The sequence below is a fragment of the Motacilla alba genome, chromosome 22, assembly GCF_015832195.1.
Source record: "Motacilla alba alba isolate MOTALB_02 chromosome 22, Motacilla_alba_V1.0_pri, whole genome shotgun sequence".
Taxonomy (NCBI): Eukaryota; Metazoa; Chordata; class Aves; order Passeriformes; family Motacillidae; genus Motacilla; species Motacilla alba.
In genome coordinates this window covers 1,319,999-1,336,318 of record NC_052037.1, presented here as the reverse complement: position 1 = coordinate 1,336,318, position 16,320 = coordinate 1,319,999, and the positions used below count along the sequence as shown (strand labels likewise).

The 16,320-nt window shown below is 41.2% G+C and overlaps 1 protein-coding gene across 3 annotated transcripts in view; it reads right to left on the bottom strand.

Moving 5' to 3' along the window:
* Positions 1 to 16,320, bottom strand: part of PPP2R2A (protein phosphatase 2 regulatory subunit Balpha) — a 36,471-nt gene that overhangs the window by 19,349 nt on the left and 802 nt on the right. The window contains exons 1-2 of one of the 3 annotated variants that reach the window (XM_038160263.1): positions 14,860 to 14,983; positions 14,153 to 14,227 (exon numbers count right to left, since the gene is read on the bottom strand). In XM_038160263.1, the coding sequence (XP_038016191.1) occupies positions 14,153 to 14,227; positions 14,860 to 14,968 (184 nt within the window). In that variant the 5' untranslated portion in view covers positions 14,969 to 14,983. Of the gene's footprint in view, positions 1 to 8,673; positions 14,083 to 14,152; positions 14,228 to 14,859; positions 14,984 to 16,320 lie in introns of those variants that run through there. The other 2 variants (XM_038160264.1, XM_038160265.1) reach the window with 2 other exon arrangements.

Genomic DNA, 16,320 nt, shown 5'->3' with positions numbered 1-16,320 from the left:
TTCTGGGAACCAACAAAGTTTTTAACAGCCCACAAGAGTCATAGAACCAAACCTTCCTTGAATGCACTGAAAAAATGAGCATGTACATGTTCTTTGGTGCTGCAGCAATACAACTCTACCTAAAATCAAATTTCTTTTATTCCCAAGTGAAATATTTGCTAAAAGGCAAGAATATAAAATTTATGGTTTGTTCGAAGGGGGACTGGCAGTGTCAGGGTACTCTGCTTCTACAGTTTTGAATACAGATAAAACATTAGGTATTACTGCAACATAGAGATAGTTTGGCTAAGATACACAAGAAAGAGCTTCCTTTCCTTGGAATTTTCCTGTTTCAACCACACCTTATCCCTTTAAACGAAGTAGCTGCACTAAGTGCCACACACAATCCATACCAGCTCTAGTTCTTTCAGAAGCACTTTCAGCTACCAAAACCTACACTGATTTCTGAGGCAAAGATGACAGAATGGTTTAGTTATATTTGTATTGTGTAGAATTTAGTTTGAGAATTACTCATAATTTCTGTCCTTTGTACAACTGCATCCAGATCATACATATCTAATTATAGGCGAACAAAATTAACTCCAGCAGGAACCAACTTCATGCCCACAATTGCTTCATCTGAGATCCCCTCAGATGCCTGAACATTTTGCCACTATCACTCACAAAACTGGGATTTGTTGAGCAATAGAAGGAGAACTGAGACAAAAAATGTATAAATAACAGATTTGATTATTTATCCTCTAACACAGCATTTGCCTGGTTTTAATACTCTGGTACATGACTTGTTCCAACATCTTTTCTGCCTGAAGAGCTTTAACTTACAACCTATCATTAACAAAGTTGCAGCAAAACTGCATATCTATTTCCAAGAGGGTGACAACTCAATTTTAGCACTGCTGAAGACAAAAATTCATGTTCACTGATTTTCCAGAATAAACTTCATGATGAAACAAAGAAATTAAATGTCTATTTATGACATTTGTGAGCTGTAGAAAACACCCTTGCAGACCTGGAGATGAAGTGCATCCTAGGAATCTACGAAGATTCAGGAGACCCCAACTCCATCTCAAGCCACCACTCCCTGGAAAACTTGTATGCACAGAGCTACGTCACAGTTCATTCTCTCAAGGCTCCTCAGGGTTTATCCTAATGCTCACACAAGTGCTCCATAATTCTCCTAAGGCATGCTTTGAAATGCAAGTTATACAGAGTATAAGGATTCCCCAAAAGCATTAGAAGTATTTGACTGAGTCTTATTGAAGCTTTAAGGCTTTATTCCTTCTCTCTGTGATAAATATGTTGGCAATGTATCTGTTTTGCAAACCCAGGCTAATTACCCCTCGGTAGCAGAAGAGCTTCGCTGAGTGCAGAGCTGCTTTATTTATACTTCCTAGTTTCTCAGGGAGCTACTCTCAATGTGCCTACAAAGAATGAAAAAGAATGTTCATGAAATAAAAAAATGTGAACAAGCTCAGAAATACCACCTAGGCATTCAAAAAGAAACAGCAGTTCAGCTGTTCTGCCCATCAAGGAAAATGGAGAGGGACTATTTACAAGGGCCTGGAGAGACAGGACAAGAGGGAACGGGTTCAAATGGAAAGAGAGCAGGTCAAGATGGGATATTGGGAAGAAAATCCTCCCCGTGAGAGTGCTGAGGGGCTGAGATTGAATTCCCAAGGAAGCTGTGGATGCCCTAGACCTGGAAGTGCCCAAGGTCAGACTGGACAGGGCTTGGAGCACCCTGGGATAGTGGAAGGTGTCCCTGCCCACGGCAAGGGGTGGCACTGGATGGGATTTAAGGTCCTTTCCAATCCAAACCATTCCAGGATTCTGTGACTCCAAGTTTTCCCAGTTCTCAGCACAAAGTCAGTGCCTCAGAGCTGATTTCCATTCCAGCCTCGTGGGCACCCCACACCCAGCACCGGTGCTCCTTCAGCAGAGGCCACTTCACACACACCAAGGCTCTGGGCAGCGAAGATCTCAGAGACCCTTCTGACACTGCCCAGGGGCCACAGCTGAAGGTTTGAATAAACACCCAAGAGGAGCAGGAGGTACAGCTGAGAGATCTGCATTGAGACGATGTCCCAGCGATCTCTTGTGGGCTGTCCTCAGTGATCCTCACTGACACCTGATAAACACATTTGCTGTGATAACCAGGGGTTAAGGACACTCCAGAGTCCCCATTCTGAGCAGGGATTTCTCAAATGCCAAAGTTATTTTTATGCTCTTTGATTGCTTTTAAAAGGGGATTTATTCTTTCTTGGGAAAAAAGTTTGTGAGCAACAGGAGCAGAGGAGAATCAGCCCTGTGACCCAGGCAAAACACACAAGTATTTATTAATCTCTTTGCTAATTCACAGAATGTTTACAAGTTTCTCCTCAAGACTACAAATTACTTAAGACAGCTTACACCAATTATAACTGAATATTCCATAAAATATTACTGTATTACTTATACAGGTGGGTGTTTATCTACACAGCACTGAAAAATACAGCCCATTTCCTAGTGCAGGTATTAATTCACATAACAAACATCCAATCAGCACAAATTTTGATGTCTGTTCATGGAAAGAATAAATAATTTTAATTTCAAGTTGCATTTACTTGAACCCTAACCTAATGCTTAGTTATTACCTAATAGTTTTTATTTTAAAAAATGCAGAAAGAGAATTTACTTGCTTCTGCTCATATTTATTAATTTTTATTATCCTTTTTCCCCCCTATTCTCAAGACAGGTGATTTGTGAGTCCTTGGATGTAATTTGATTGGTAATTATTTACTTTTTAATTCCTGCTGACAGCCCCTACATAACCCTATAGAAAAATTCCTCACATCCACCATAATATCTGCCCTGAAGTACACACTAATAACAGGCTAAACAGTCCCTACACAGACCTTACTTCAGATCTTTTCAGGGTTTGTTTGTGTTCCCAAGTAGTACAGAGCTATTTATGGAAAAATCTCTGCTGGAATCACAGCCAGAATTTCAATAGGCTGCACAGCACAGTGCAGCCAGGAGCTGCTGGTCTGTTTGCAAATAACAATATATTTGGAAATAACATACTGGGCCATTGTTCTGCAGACAGAGAAAAGAAGCCTTCAGGCAATGCCTTTGTCACTGAGAAAGCTACAGACAGAGCTCTGCAATAGCTTCATTTTTTTCTTTTTACTGAAGCCAATCCAGAACACACACCGCAGGTTAAAATTTAGTAATAGTATTATTACAGAAAAAAATAATACTTTAGCAATGCCTTTCAAATTTAGAACTCTGTGACTTGGTGTGCATTCCTGTTGTAGATATAAAAAAACCAACTCCTCCAAACTACCCTGCTGTTTCAGACTCTCTTAACACGCTCTTTGACTAAAGGATTTATTTCAGGTGCAAAACTCAGGCCAAACATTTGGAGGCTTTTAATCTTGGCGTGTAGAATGCAGGAGGCTGTTGTGGCTCAGACAATGCATGAAGTGCCTCCTTCTACGCAAGAAAAATGAAATCAGAAATTCCTCTTGCCTCCATGAAAGGCAGGGAGGGAGGGCAGGAGGAAGGGCCGCTCTCCAGCTGCATTTCAGGCAGCCTGCCGGGGAGCACGGGGCCTGTGAAGGTCACAGGCACAACTGAAGTTTCCAGCAGAGATAAATACACAGATCTGTGAAGTGACTAGAAAATCAAAACTTCTCATTACTTCCCTCACTCTGGCCACTCATTCAGCTATCAGTTCCCTTTAATACCTAATGCATCTTCAGTGGCACTTGGAACCCTAGAGAACATCTTCCTTTGCCCAGTTGCCTTTTCTTCCCCCGCCCCCCAACTTGGCAAGTGTTTTCCTGTGTTTCTATTCTGGCCCAAGCATACATGCCTCAGCTTCTTTAAAAAAATCATTATTAAACAGAAGCCAATTCTAATTTCTGGCCTGGACTTTGAGAATCCTAACACATGGAATCTTGACAACTCCGAGGCATATTTATAACACCTCTTAAAATTATATATATAGTCTACTAATCAAAGCAAAATACCAACCTTTATTTTTAGCCGTTTGTTTCAAATATGTCTGTTTATAGATCAGGACCTTTTCTGTGGGTTTTGGAAGAGTTGTATAACAGATTTTATATATATATATATATATATATATATATATATATATACATGATTTGTTTATATATGTTGTACATATGTTTTATATATAAAAAGGTAGAGAGTATTTTGGTAGTGCTACTGTCCTGCAAGGATGTCAAAGATCATTACAAAAAAACTATCAAAGGCTTTGGAGCCTTATTTTAAGAAACACCACACAGGTCTCACAAGTAGGGAAAATAAAGCAGGGAAGGGTTAAAATTACTCCAAAGAAAACAACTGCAAATAATTACTTTCAGTTATCGCCATTTCTAATTCTCCATTAGTCTCCCCACTATGGCCTGGGACAATGACATTTAAATTCAAACTTTTAAGCTGGCAAAAAGCAAAAGAGTAATAAGAGCTCGGTAAGAAAATGGACCTCAGATCGAAGACCCTGGCTAGAACAAACACTGGAAGATGCCAAACAACTTCCAGCTGAATGCAACATAAAATCCCTGGAAAAAGAATTTCAGTGCATACATTAAAAAGTTTACAGGCACAAAGAAAAGTTTATCTTGACAACTCCTTCAGAAGGACAGTGAGCAAGTAGCAGGAAGGAAATGCAGGATACAACCCTACCAAGGTGTTTTTCTAACACAGACGTGCTCCTAACCAGGGTGGAGAAACACCTTGCACCAGCGCTGTGCCAGCACTGCACCGTAACCTGGCTGCACAGCTGCTGATGCCAATTCAGAGCCAGCAGAACGATGAGCATCCTCCAGAAACTGGCAGATGTTTGGTACTCCCAGGCTTGGGATGAGCTTCCTCAGGTCACACCAAGCAAAAGCATCCCCAAGCTGCAGGGAGCCAAAACCTCACGTGCAGAATACCCAAGGGATTTTGTTTTGTTTCAAATGCTCTTTGTCTTCCTCCTGCTCTTTCCTCTGAGGCATCTCATTACTGTGAGACAAAAAAGAGCTGGGTTAAGCACAGCACGTGTCCTGCTGCAGGAACACAACCCTGCTGTCAGCTCCTGCTGCTTTCCAGAGCAGGTTACCACTTCCAGAAGGATCTGGAATAAAATGAAAGACCTTAGATACTTCTTTAACACGCACACACACCAAAAAAAGGATTGCAGGATTTAGCTTAAACAAACAAACAAATAAAACTAAACTAAAACCATGACATGAAGCTGTGAGGAGAACTGACTGAAAAAAGGCAGAAAGGATTATACAGAAAGTTTTAAACTTCTGGGCAAAAAGCCATTCCTGCCAGTTCCACATTCCAGTAAAACAGCTTATGAATGTTTGACTATTACCTCTATAAACAGTGACATTTTCTCACTGCTGAGCTATATAATGAACACTGCAGGCTTCAACTTCAGCTGCTGTTTGTTCATATTGATCTATGAGAAGAAATGTCCTCAAATACAAATCTCGGTGCACTGAAAGCTGAGTTTTCATGTGAAAGGCAGACTATGAACAAGCAGGGATCAACTGTGAACGTGAAAAGGCTGAGGAGGAGGCTGAATTGTTCCCAATTCCAGAGTTTCCCATGTTGCCTTAGAACCACTACCAACTCTCCAAGAGAAGCAATCCATCCCTTCACCTCTCATCCCATTCCTGTAGAACTACCACCTATCCCACCACAAACACTTGCTAAAAGCTGGACAAATTAATTCCGGAGAAGCTGATGTGGAATAAAATGAATCCAAAAGGAATCCAAGAGACGTAATTTTCATTTGGGTTGGTTTCCCCAAGTGACCACTCTGGAGCTCAGGGATCACCTGGCTCAGCCCAAGGCAGTGACAGGCAGAGGCACTAGGAAGGACCATTTCTCTCAGCAGCAGCTACTCAAAGTGACAACAAACCTACAGGCAGGCCGGGGTGTAATTTGAATTCTAATTCCTCTTCCCACACCAAGGTCACACTTCAAAAAAAGCCACACTGCGTAATTATTAAAAAATAATCCAAGTTTTTCTTTATTATCTTTAATTATTTCTATATATTATTCCCTACTCTATGCACCAAAAGCAGTACCAGAAACGTCAGGGGTTTGTTAGGCAATTCCACCGGAAAATAGCCCAAGAACTCTCAAACAAGTGTCTTTGAGAGTCATGGTATTTTTATAAAAGTCAGAACTTTATTTCGGTATGTAGTTCTTGTCCACTGGACCAACTCACTCCCAAGTCATTGGAAAATAAAGCCAGACCTTCAGACTACATTTAGAAGCACTACACACAAACATAGCTCATGACTGCTCAAATCACCATTTAACAATAGCACAAATGACAGCTAAAAGAACTGAGTTTAAGGATCAAAGAATGATCTCTGAATTACTTTTTATTGTCGTTGAAAAAAAATGGGAAAATACAGTTACTGGCATTCAACAAACACGAATATATTAGAAACTACACCGTATTTACCATATTTTAAATAAGCAACTAGAATATGAAGTCTCAATTACCTCAACTGTTCCTGAATTCACGCAATTATCTTTTCTCAGGTTCTCAAAGCCAGAGTGCCAACTGTGTATGTTTGGAGCTCAAATTAATACCCAGAGCATTAATTTAAGAACTGCAATTGAAAATGCAAAAGGAAACATTTCCACACAAAACACCTTCTATATATTTGGGAAAATCCATCTTTCTTACAATACAACTCTTCTAAACCCTTTTTTCCTGACCCTAAAATTTTCTTCCAAAATGAGATGCAAACAGAACTGCCTCAGGGGCTTCAGATGTGACCTAAATATGCTGGTTCCCTTCATGGTGCTATCACTTGTGGATTGCTGAGAGGAAAATACATTTTGATAAAGAATGGCTGACCAAATTAATAGCTTCTCCTCCAGTGCCTAATAAAAGAGTGATAAGTTAGGAGTGGAAAGCAAGAAGCTTCCAGCCACTCCTGTTTCTCTCACTGGATTACAATCATGCAGAGAAGCCTCAAATAATTGTTTGCAATAATATCAGCGCACAGTAGCAGAACCTGATGGTGGTACTTAATTTCAAAGGAAAATTAACAACCCAAAACCTTCCAGTCACTAAAGACCCAGGCGAGAGCACACTCATGGAACACTGCCTGCTGCCCAGAGCAGCGTTCCACAGCAGGCCTGTGTGGGAAGCCAGAAAGTGAGCAACACTATGCTCAATGAAGGAAATCCTGCTACATAAAATATTAATAAGTGTGCACACACAAGGTATCAATATTTTACCTCTTAAGACTTTTTTTAATGCTTTCCCCATTTTCAAAGGTATAGAAGAAGGCAATGTCCCATCTATTTCCAGCTCACAGACACACTGACCTTACAAAAGCAGCATTTAGAGGGTTCATGTTGCAAGAGCATAATTGAGCAGTGGCAATGTAACAAAGCTATAATTACATGTGTTCCACTCAAATTTAAAGCCCAGAAAACTGTCCCTGCATTGTTATTTTGACTGCAAGATCTACCACTGCTTCTTGAAAGAGATTACTCCAAATTGGTTTGGATTAATTAATACTTCCTGCATTTATCTGCTTTCATCTTCATTCGAACAGGGTAACTGTTCACATTCACAACCTAAACATCAACCTAAGCCAAGGCTTTTTATTCCTTTCAGTAACTTCTCTGAGTGCAAACCACAGTTTCACGTGATTACTGAACTCTGATTTGTTCTGCTAAACTTTTCACTCCATACTAAAAATACTATAGACACGGTTATGCTGCTGCATACCACAAAGCATTGAAAACAGGAAAAAAGGCCTGGGAAATACCCTTAAGGCAGTTATTAAAACATCTTATATAATGAAATTATTGTGGGAGCACAGTGTTTCCTACAGATGAAAGGACAAACTACAGCCTTAACTCGGTACCATCAGTAATTGATGTTTTTGCTCCATGAGGCACACACAGAGCAGATTTAATTGAACACACACTTTAACAGCAACTAAAACAAAGGCAGTCTAATTCTGCAGCATTTTATGCAAGATAATACATCAATTTAGGTGAAGATGAAACCCCAAAGAAGGGATCCATTTTTCAAATCATATTAAGACTGATAAGACACGACAAGAGAAGATCATCACTTGTCAGATTATCTTTTTTAAGTGCTTTACAATAAAGCAATCAGTAATAATCCACCTCCCATTCAACTGGTATTATTTCCTACAACAACTTCAAAGAAACTAACTTGCACTGATATTAACAAGCTCATTTTACTAACAGAGCTCGAAACAACACCGAATAAATTCCATTTCCACAGACTGCTCATGTGGACACAGCAGAAAACCCACTCCATGTTACTACAAAAAAATCCACCCCCAAAATAATTCTGATACTGTCACTGATTTTATTGCTGGCCTGCAGATAGCACACGTTCAAAGTATGGATCTTGAACAGCAAAGGTTTAAAGTCCTTTTTAGCAGCTGATTTTACCCTTCATAGCACTCAGAGCTCAATCAGGGTCTTGCACTGCCTTTACATAAAGTCCTACAAAGAGACCAATCTTCTTCCAGAGTTCCTCCTGCTCCTCTGAGCCACTCGATCACTCTCCACACTGGCATGAGCACATGCAGAGCTCTGAGAATCACATCAGGGTTCAATTCAGCCAAAAAATAATCCAGTGAAAAACCACAATTTTACCAATTTTTCAGCTGGATCAGCTTCTCCAACAAGTTCACTGTCCTCTTAGGTGAACACCCATGCCAGGGAGTGGGAAGGAGTGCCTCTTTAAGCAGAAATGCTGCCAAACATGCAGCTGTGGCCTAAATAGGCAAGTCAGGGAGAACAGAAAGAAGGGGGGGGAACCAGAGAGTACAGCTTGGAACACCCAGCTTTTAACTCTTCCTTCAGCTCCACATCCACTGGGAGCTTTGGTCTTCATTTTAGCTCTTCAAAAATACATTCTGTGAAGCTGCAGCTATCACAGAACTCCATTCCTACAGCAGAAATAGCCAAACCAGAAGCATTTAGGTAGCACCTATAAAATGAAAAGCTAAAAAGTTTCACAAAGCTGATCCACAGCTGTAATCCATCTAGATTGCTGCTAACAGCCCAGCCTGCACTCATGTGTGCTGTGGAGTCTGATGGCTCGATCACTCTAGCAGTGCATTTCCAACACAAAAGCCTTTTTTATAACTAATTTTTAATTTAAGACAGAGATTCCAAGAACAGCAACACCTCACAGAAGGGACAGAAAAATCCCTGACTGACAAGCTGAAGTGCCCCAGCTCCCAAACCCATGCAAGAAAGAGGACTGAATTACTGCTGGGGAGCTGAACAGCCACTGCCTATTTATCTGTCTGCTCAATGCTCTTTGTTTGCAGGGACTGCACACTTTAAATGCGCACTCTAGTCCATCCAGAGCAGCAGTTCCTAGAACACAGTAGCCTATTTATCTCTCTAGATACAGACATCCTCTGAGCAGCTGAAGAGCTAAACACAAAAGCAGACTCAGGAATACAGAACAGGACTATAACCTTGGGTCTTTTTTTTTTCTTTCCATCTACAGCATATTTCAAACTACCTCTTAAAAACAAGCCTATTACTAGGCCTTGCTCCTTGTAAATGATGTTACCTCATGAGCATAGAGAACATAACCACAGCCCTCAAAAGCCCAAATTAGCTTCCCTCCCACAACTATATCCTAATCTTTCCTCAGCAATATTACTGCAACCTCACTGTCATTCTTATTCTTTGAGAGTTTTTTCTCCTCTCCAATTCCATCAATCCTCATAAAAAACAAACCAACCAAACAAAAAACAACCACCAAACAAACAAAAAACCAAACCAAAACAAAAAAACCACCCAAAAGCAAAAACAACCAAACCAAAGCAACCAAAAAAACGCAGATTGCGGTTAACAGCCTTTTTATAGCCATCCTTACTCCTGCCTTCACTTCTCTTTATTCAGAAATAACACTTTTCATGCATTCAAGACAAACTACCATTGCTGAAGCAACATCAGTCCCCATTGCTGCTCTGCAATTCTGAAACCTGTCAGAAGTCAGTATCAAACTACATTTGACAGACATAACACACCTAGAACCCAACAGGGAAAGCATTCCTGAACCAGGGAAATGTCCACTTTAGTTTCAATCTTTGACCACACACAAGCCAGGGACAGAATTTTATCTGTTCATCGTTTTCACTCTAAAACAGACACAGCCATGTTTGGTTCTTAGAGGAGACATGAAGCAAATCACAGATAATTAACAAAGCATCACAGAAAGCCTAAGCACTAAGTATTAAGCATAAATAAAGTCAGTAATTAGCAACCACAGCAGATATTCAAACGCTTCTTTCAGAGACAATTTGGGCACTAAACAGTTAAACAACTTGTCCAAGACGAGCAGTAATCACTCAGGGTTAAAGCTTAGGACATAAGTTCCTGGCTCCCAGCCTTGGACCCGGACTATCAGACTTTTACATATCTTTGAATTACACGTGAAAGAACACTGAGATAGAGCTGCTTGACGCTTCTCCTTCTGTTGAGCAATTACACAAATTGACTGAATTTGTTCTGAAGTACAAACTCGCTCCATTAAGCAAGTGTGTAGTTTCCAGAGCCAGTTTAAACTCACAACTCTTAGCTGCTCCCAACTGCAGTTGCTATTATGCCACATTCTGAAGAACAGCAAAAGAGTTTAACCAACAAAACTGCTGCTGCAAATCTTTGTAATCCTCTTCTATAATTATCCCCACAAAGGAAGCTTCCAGTAAGAAAACACCGGAGTATTTCTGGGCAATTAAGTCTCACTTGTACCAAAACCGTGATGGCACAAAAGAAAGAAATCTGCGCATTACAGACACTTTTGATAACCCGATCACTGAACTTATCACAAACAAGCACTCTGCATTCTCCACCCCAGAAGACCTCTCTGTGAAATTACAAAAATATGAAACTAAGTAGGGAGGAAAGCTATTTCAGAAAGAGAGGCAGCACAAACTACAACAACCTTTGTCCTCATACAAGAGACTGATAAATCACTAGAATCAATTAAAATTAAGGACCAGAGTTATAATGAAGCTGACACTAAGATTTCAATTTATAACCTGACTTCTGTGCTTAACTGTGATCTGACGCAGCCAGGCCACAGCTTACAAGCAAGGGTAAATTCCATACACACCAAGGGAAGAGAGGCTACTTCTGCTACATTCACATTTTCAGTAGAAAAGCTTTGCCACAGCAGTGACCCAGGAAGGCCCCACATACAAGTTCAGTGCCATCTTTCCCCAGGCTTTAGTGACACAATTTGCCCCCCTTCCCCTTACATGTCACATCCATCCATCACACAGCGGCTGGAAAGACAGAAAATTAAAAACTCTGATACAGAGTTCATGTTTCAGCCACCAAAGCCACCAAATATTGACTTTGTAACAACCAGCCAGCCTAGTCCAAGCATCTAAAGAATTATAGGTTATACGTGTGATGGGAAGGCTGGCGGTCAGGTCCGACCTTAAATATACTGGAAGCTACACAACAGCATTCTTGACAGGCTTTTTAAAGTTGTTACAACTGTTACTGTATTGGAAGTGTTACTGTCCAGAATGTTATTCTCCAAGGACCTGTTTTATAGACAAAAACACCGCAGGGAGACCACTGGGTTTGTATCCCATTGATGAATGCAATTCAATGATGTAGTCTTCCTGGTTATCACTGCTTTAGCTAGTTCAAGACAGCTTTCCAATATAAGTGTTGCAACACTAACTTACCAACAGAAAGAAAACAGAAAGTAAAACTCCCAATTGAAATTTCAGCATTCCACAACAAACTGCTATTTAGATTTTGAGCTCTGCAGCCGTTCAAAAATCAGATCTTCACAGCCTTGTACTCCTTGTACACAAACTAGCACTGTGCTCACCACAGGCATGACTGGAGTGCAGACCTGTTCTCTGGCAGACCACAGCGGTTAAAGAGTCATTACAGCTTGAGACAGTAAGATTTCCTTGAGCTTTCACTGGGGGCGTGCCCCAAGAAAGCAGAAGGAAAGGCAGGGAACAAAAAAGGTCCTCAGACCGCACTTGGACTCACTGTCCATTTGTCACTGGGTATTCCAAAAGACCCGAAGCCGCTGCTCCAGCTGGTGCAAGAACCACACAAGGCTCCGTGTCTGTGTGAAGTGAACCATGAAGTAAAACCTTAAAGCCACAAATATTGCTAGGAAATGGAGAAATGCAACCATCCTGATACATAATGCTTCCAACAGAATTACAGCGAGACACTGATGTATAACAAGAAATCAATATAAACAACTGCTTCCACCAACTTCCAGTACGGATTGTGGGAGCCAAATACACGGGAACAGGAGAGAATTTCAGCTCAACACACTGATTACAACCAAGCACAACATCAATATTACTTGGGATCTCTCCTTAGGCAGCTCAGTTTCACAACATCTTGCAGCAGAATATACTTTGGACCTCAAGACTCATCCTAAGGCAGGTATAACTGACAATGAAACAAAATTTCTCTTCACTCCTTGGGTCACAGGATCAGAAGGCTACACTGTCTATAAACCAAAAAATTGACATTCTTACAGTGTTTTGGAAACCAAGCTGCCTGGCTTGCTGAAACTGAAGCCAGTTAATTCTCTCAAAGGCTTCCCTAAAGTCCACCCCAGGATTCCAGCAGTGCTCAGGGCAGCTCCCAGCCTGGCAGGAGGCACAAGGCTGGCAAGGCACCTTTTCCTAACACTAAGTGCAACACTTGAAACAGCTCAGTCTGTCCTTCCTTCCTATTTCCTCACTTCTGCATTTCCAGATCCCTGTGAAGGCTACTTTTCCATACCTATATATAAGTTCATTACTGCTAGAAGCATATCAACATCTATTTCAATGAAGAATTATTTGCAAGCACCACAACTTCACCACAACCACAACTTCTTCAATACTTACACTTATTAAGGATTTAGCTTGATACATAAATAAAACAAAGGTTACAGAATTTTGAATCTGTCAGGGAAAAAATTATACCACATTTATCAGCACCTTTCAGTTCAAGCTTTAAAATCTACTTCCCAAAGAATTTAAAATTAAACTTGAAATTGTTACAGCTCTCTCATTTCCAAAAAACATATTCCAGCTTGCAAACAACAGAAGCCTCAGTGCACTGTTTGCCACATGCTGCAGCTACTAAATAAAAACAACTCAGTTATGTTTGTACCGATCTTTTCTTTTGGCCTTTGGAAGCTAATCTGAACCACATGTCAAGCAGGGAAATAATGGAAAATGTAGTTACTGCTTTTCTAAATATAACGTTAATACCACTTGTATGCCAGAGCATTCAAGATATGCAAGAAAAAGAAAAAAACAGGAATTACATAAGTGACAAGGCCAACTGCTTGCAAAAGACAACTTTTAACTCATGATCTTAAAGGCTGCTTTGTGCCAACAGGACTTTATGGCCAAAGAAATTCCTAAGTCAGGAGACCTTTCCTCGAGAACAACCACAGAAGAGATTTTGCTCTCCAGCACAGAGAAAAGCACCATTCCTCCAACGATCCGAAATCCAAGGGAAAAACAGTGCAGTTTTTGCAGTGAAATTCAGAGGCAGCCATCTTAGTGTAACATGACACTTGTCACTGCCAGCTCGCAAAAGTTTCAGACTTTTTGTACTGAATACAACTTCCAGTATTGATTCAAAGCCAAACCTGCTCCTTACGTACTAAGTAGGAATGCACTAATATTCAGATTTCTTCTGCCTCTTGTTAATAGAGCTAGAAAGATTGGGATGATTACTTCATCTAGTACTTCGTTCTTCAAAATGTACAAATATTAATTCTAACAACACCTCCTTGTGGAATTTAAGTATCACACTCCCCATTTTGCAGATTAAGAAAAAGCACAAATCAAAAGTCAAAAAATCAGAAAAAACGTAACAATCTCAGAAAACAATTCCAGAAAAAAAGTTAGGAAGCCTGAACTTTTTTACAAGAGTGTTGAATGACACTTTCAAACCACAGTTTAAACCTGAATCTGGATATGGGAATGCATATGCAATGTCCATTTGCTTTGCTCAATGTGTACTCAGCAGCACTGGGATACTTCACTGACTGCATCCACATCTCCCTACCTAAAGAATGGTTAAAAAGCTAGAAAACAGTAAAAAATATTACTCTTACCTTCTGCTACATCATCATCTACAGCGCCTTTCACCTGAGAAAAACACCACTGAATGTCATTTCCTCCTCCAGCTCCTAAAAAAACGAAAACAATTCAATTAAACGAGCCCCCCCAAGAGCAGCAGCACAAGCACACAATGGTTCCAGATTGCACATTTCAGAGCCTGTGCACGCCCACTTCCTCAGCAGTGCTGAGGCACAATCACACACCACCCTCCCCACCTTTTTCCTTTGGATATTGTTTCTGTCAGCCTTCAATGCAGTGTTTGTCAAAAACAGGGAAGCACAAGCAGTGTAAAAGCTTCACTCAACCAAAGCTTGCTGGACTAAGCAACATTAACTACGAATTTAAAATTCAAGTGCACTAACGGCTGTGTTTCACACAAAGCTTTTTCCTACTTGAGCAGTCAGAACCCCCTAAACACACACACACACACAAACAGCTTAAATATAAACTATCAGAGCTGTGCTTTTTTACAAAATTTCAACCTCCCATCCAACACAAACCAAGCACACAATTCATTTCCTCCTTTCACCAACCCACTGCACTGACCCTATGCACTCAAGGCTAAAGAAAAAGAATTTTACCACAATTTTAGAGTCTCTTCGCAGAAGTAATGAAAGCAATTATCAGCCTTAAAAAAAAAAAAGCAGCAAATCCGAGCAGAAAAGCAAACAAGGAATCGAAGAGGGACAAGTTCTACTACCATAGAAAACGGATCGGAGAGAAAACTTCAGGAACATTACTGCCTCAGCTGCAGGCAGTGATTCATTTGAACCGTGCCACCAAAACACACACCAAAAATCACCACCCATTTCTTTTGCATTTTATTCTGAGCAAATCACTGCAGGGCTGAGGACATACAGGAAGAGCCAGAAATGGGCTTGCCTCGGCTGGTTTTTTTTTTTTTTTTTCCTTTTGTTTTTTTACTCAAAAGCCACTGTCAAAATGGAACTTTTCCTCCACACAACTCAAACCGGCTGAGCAACAGATGGCATTTACACATTAATCCCGAGCTCTGGTAGGGCTTTGGAGATAACAAAGAACACAGGAGGAGACTCTTCCCAAGTTAAGGGGGTCAAAAAAACTCAAAGAGAAGGAAATCAGAAGCCTGAAAATTATCTTTCCAGAAAAGATGAAGCGCCTCAGAATAAGAAGTCCTGGAATAGAGTACAGCTTGCATTTTTCGCTTGCTTTAAATTCTTCCCTGAAGGATTACATCCAGCTGCATAACCCGAGGAAGCGAAGGCAAGCAACAGAACCGATTTATGGAGGAGATGGCAAAATGCTTTCCCTCCCCCCATCATTCCCCCAAAATCCTACAACCCATTTTCTTCAACTTCTTCATCTGTCATTTAGCAGCCAGCACCTTAGCAGCACTTAAAGGGAACAGCTTGGAGAGAATCACTGCTCCTGCTACTTCGAGCTAAAGTCCTCTTTTCCATACGATTTACTTGAACCAAGTTGGCACTTTTTCCTCCCCCTTTTGCCACGAAAACGGCAAAAGGAGGGTGGAGCATGTGCCTATGGTGTAGGGGGGAAAGCACAAGCCTCACAAAGCCTCCCATGCTTTGCTCCTCCACATGCAAAGCACTGAAAAGACAATTCATGTGCAGAGGAGGGGGATGAATAAATTTCCAAATGAAGAAATTGCCAGGAAAAGTAAGAGGGAAGAGATCCGCTCTGCACACACACTCCCAAGCCTACCAACAGTACTTCGGGATGTAAAATGGGGACCAAGCAGCGGAAGGAATGGGAAAGAAAACACAGCGAGACCTGTGCTGTTTAATTACACCCTGTGCCAAATTTTACTGGCATTTGCAGATGCTCAGAGGCTGCTCCCTACAGAAGGGTGCGACTGCAATCTGGACACCGCCTGCACCTGGAACCTCCCCGTGCACGGCAGCGCTTCTGAGAAATAACCACAAGCACCGACCCCAAAGCCTCAAGGGGGAAACTCTTTACCAGAGCGTGTAGTGACAGGACAGGGGAGAAATGGGTTCAAGCTGAAAGAGTAGGCTGAGCTGGGATATTGCGAAGTAATTCTTCTCGATGAGGGTGGAGAGGCCCTGGCACAGGGTGCCCAGAGCAGCAGTGGCCGTCCCTGGATCCCTGGAAGTGTCTAAGGCCAGGCTGGACGGGGCTTGGGGCACCCTGGGAGAGCAGA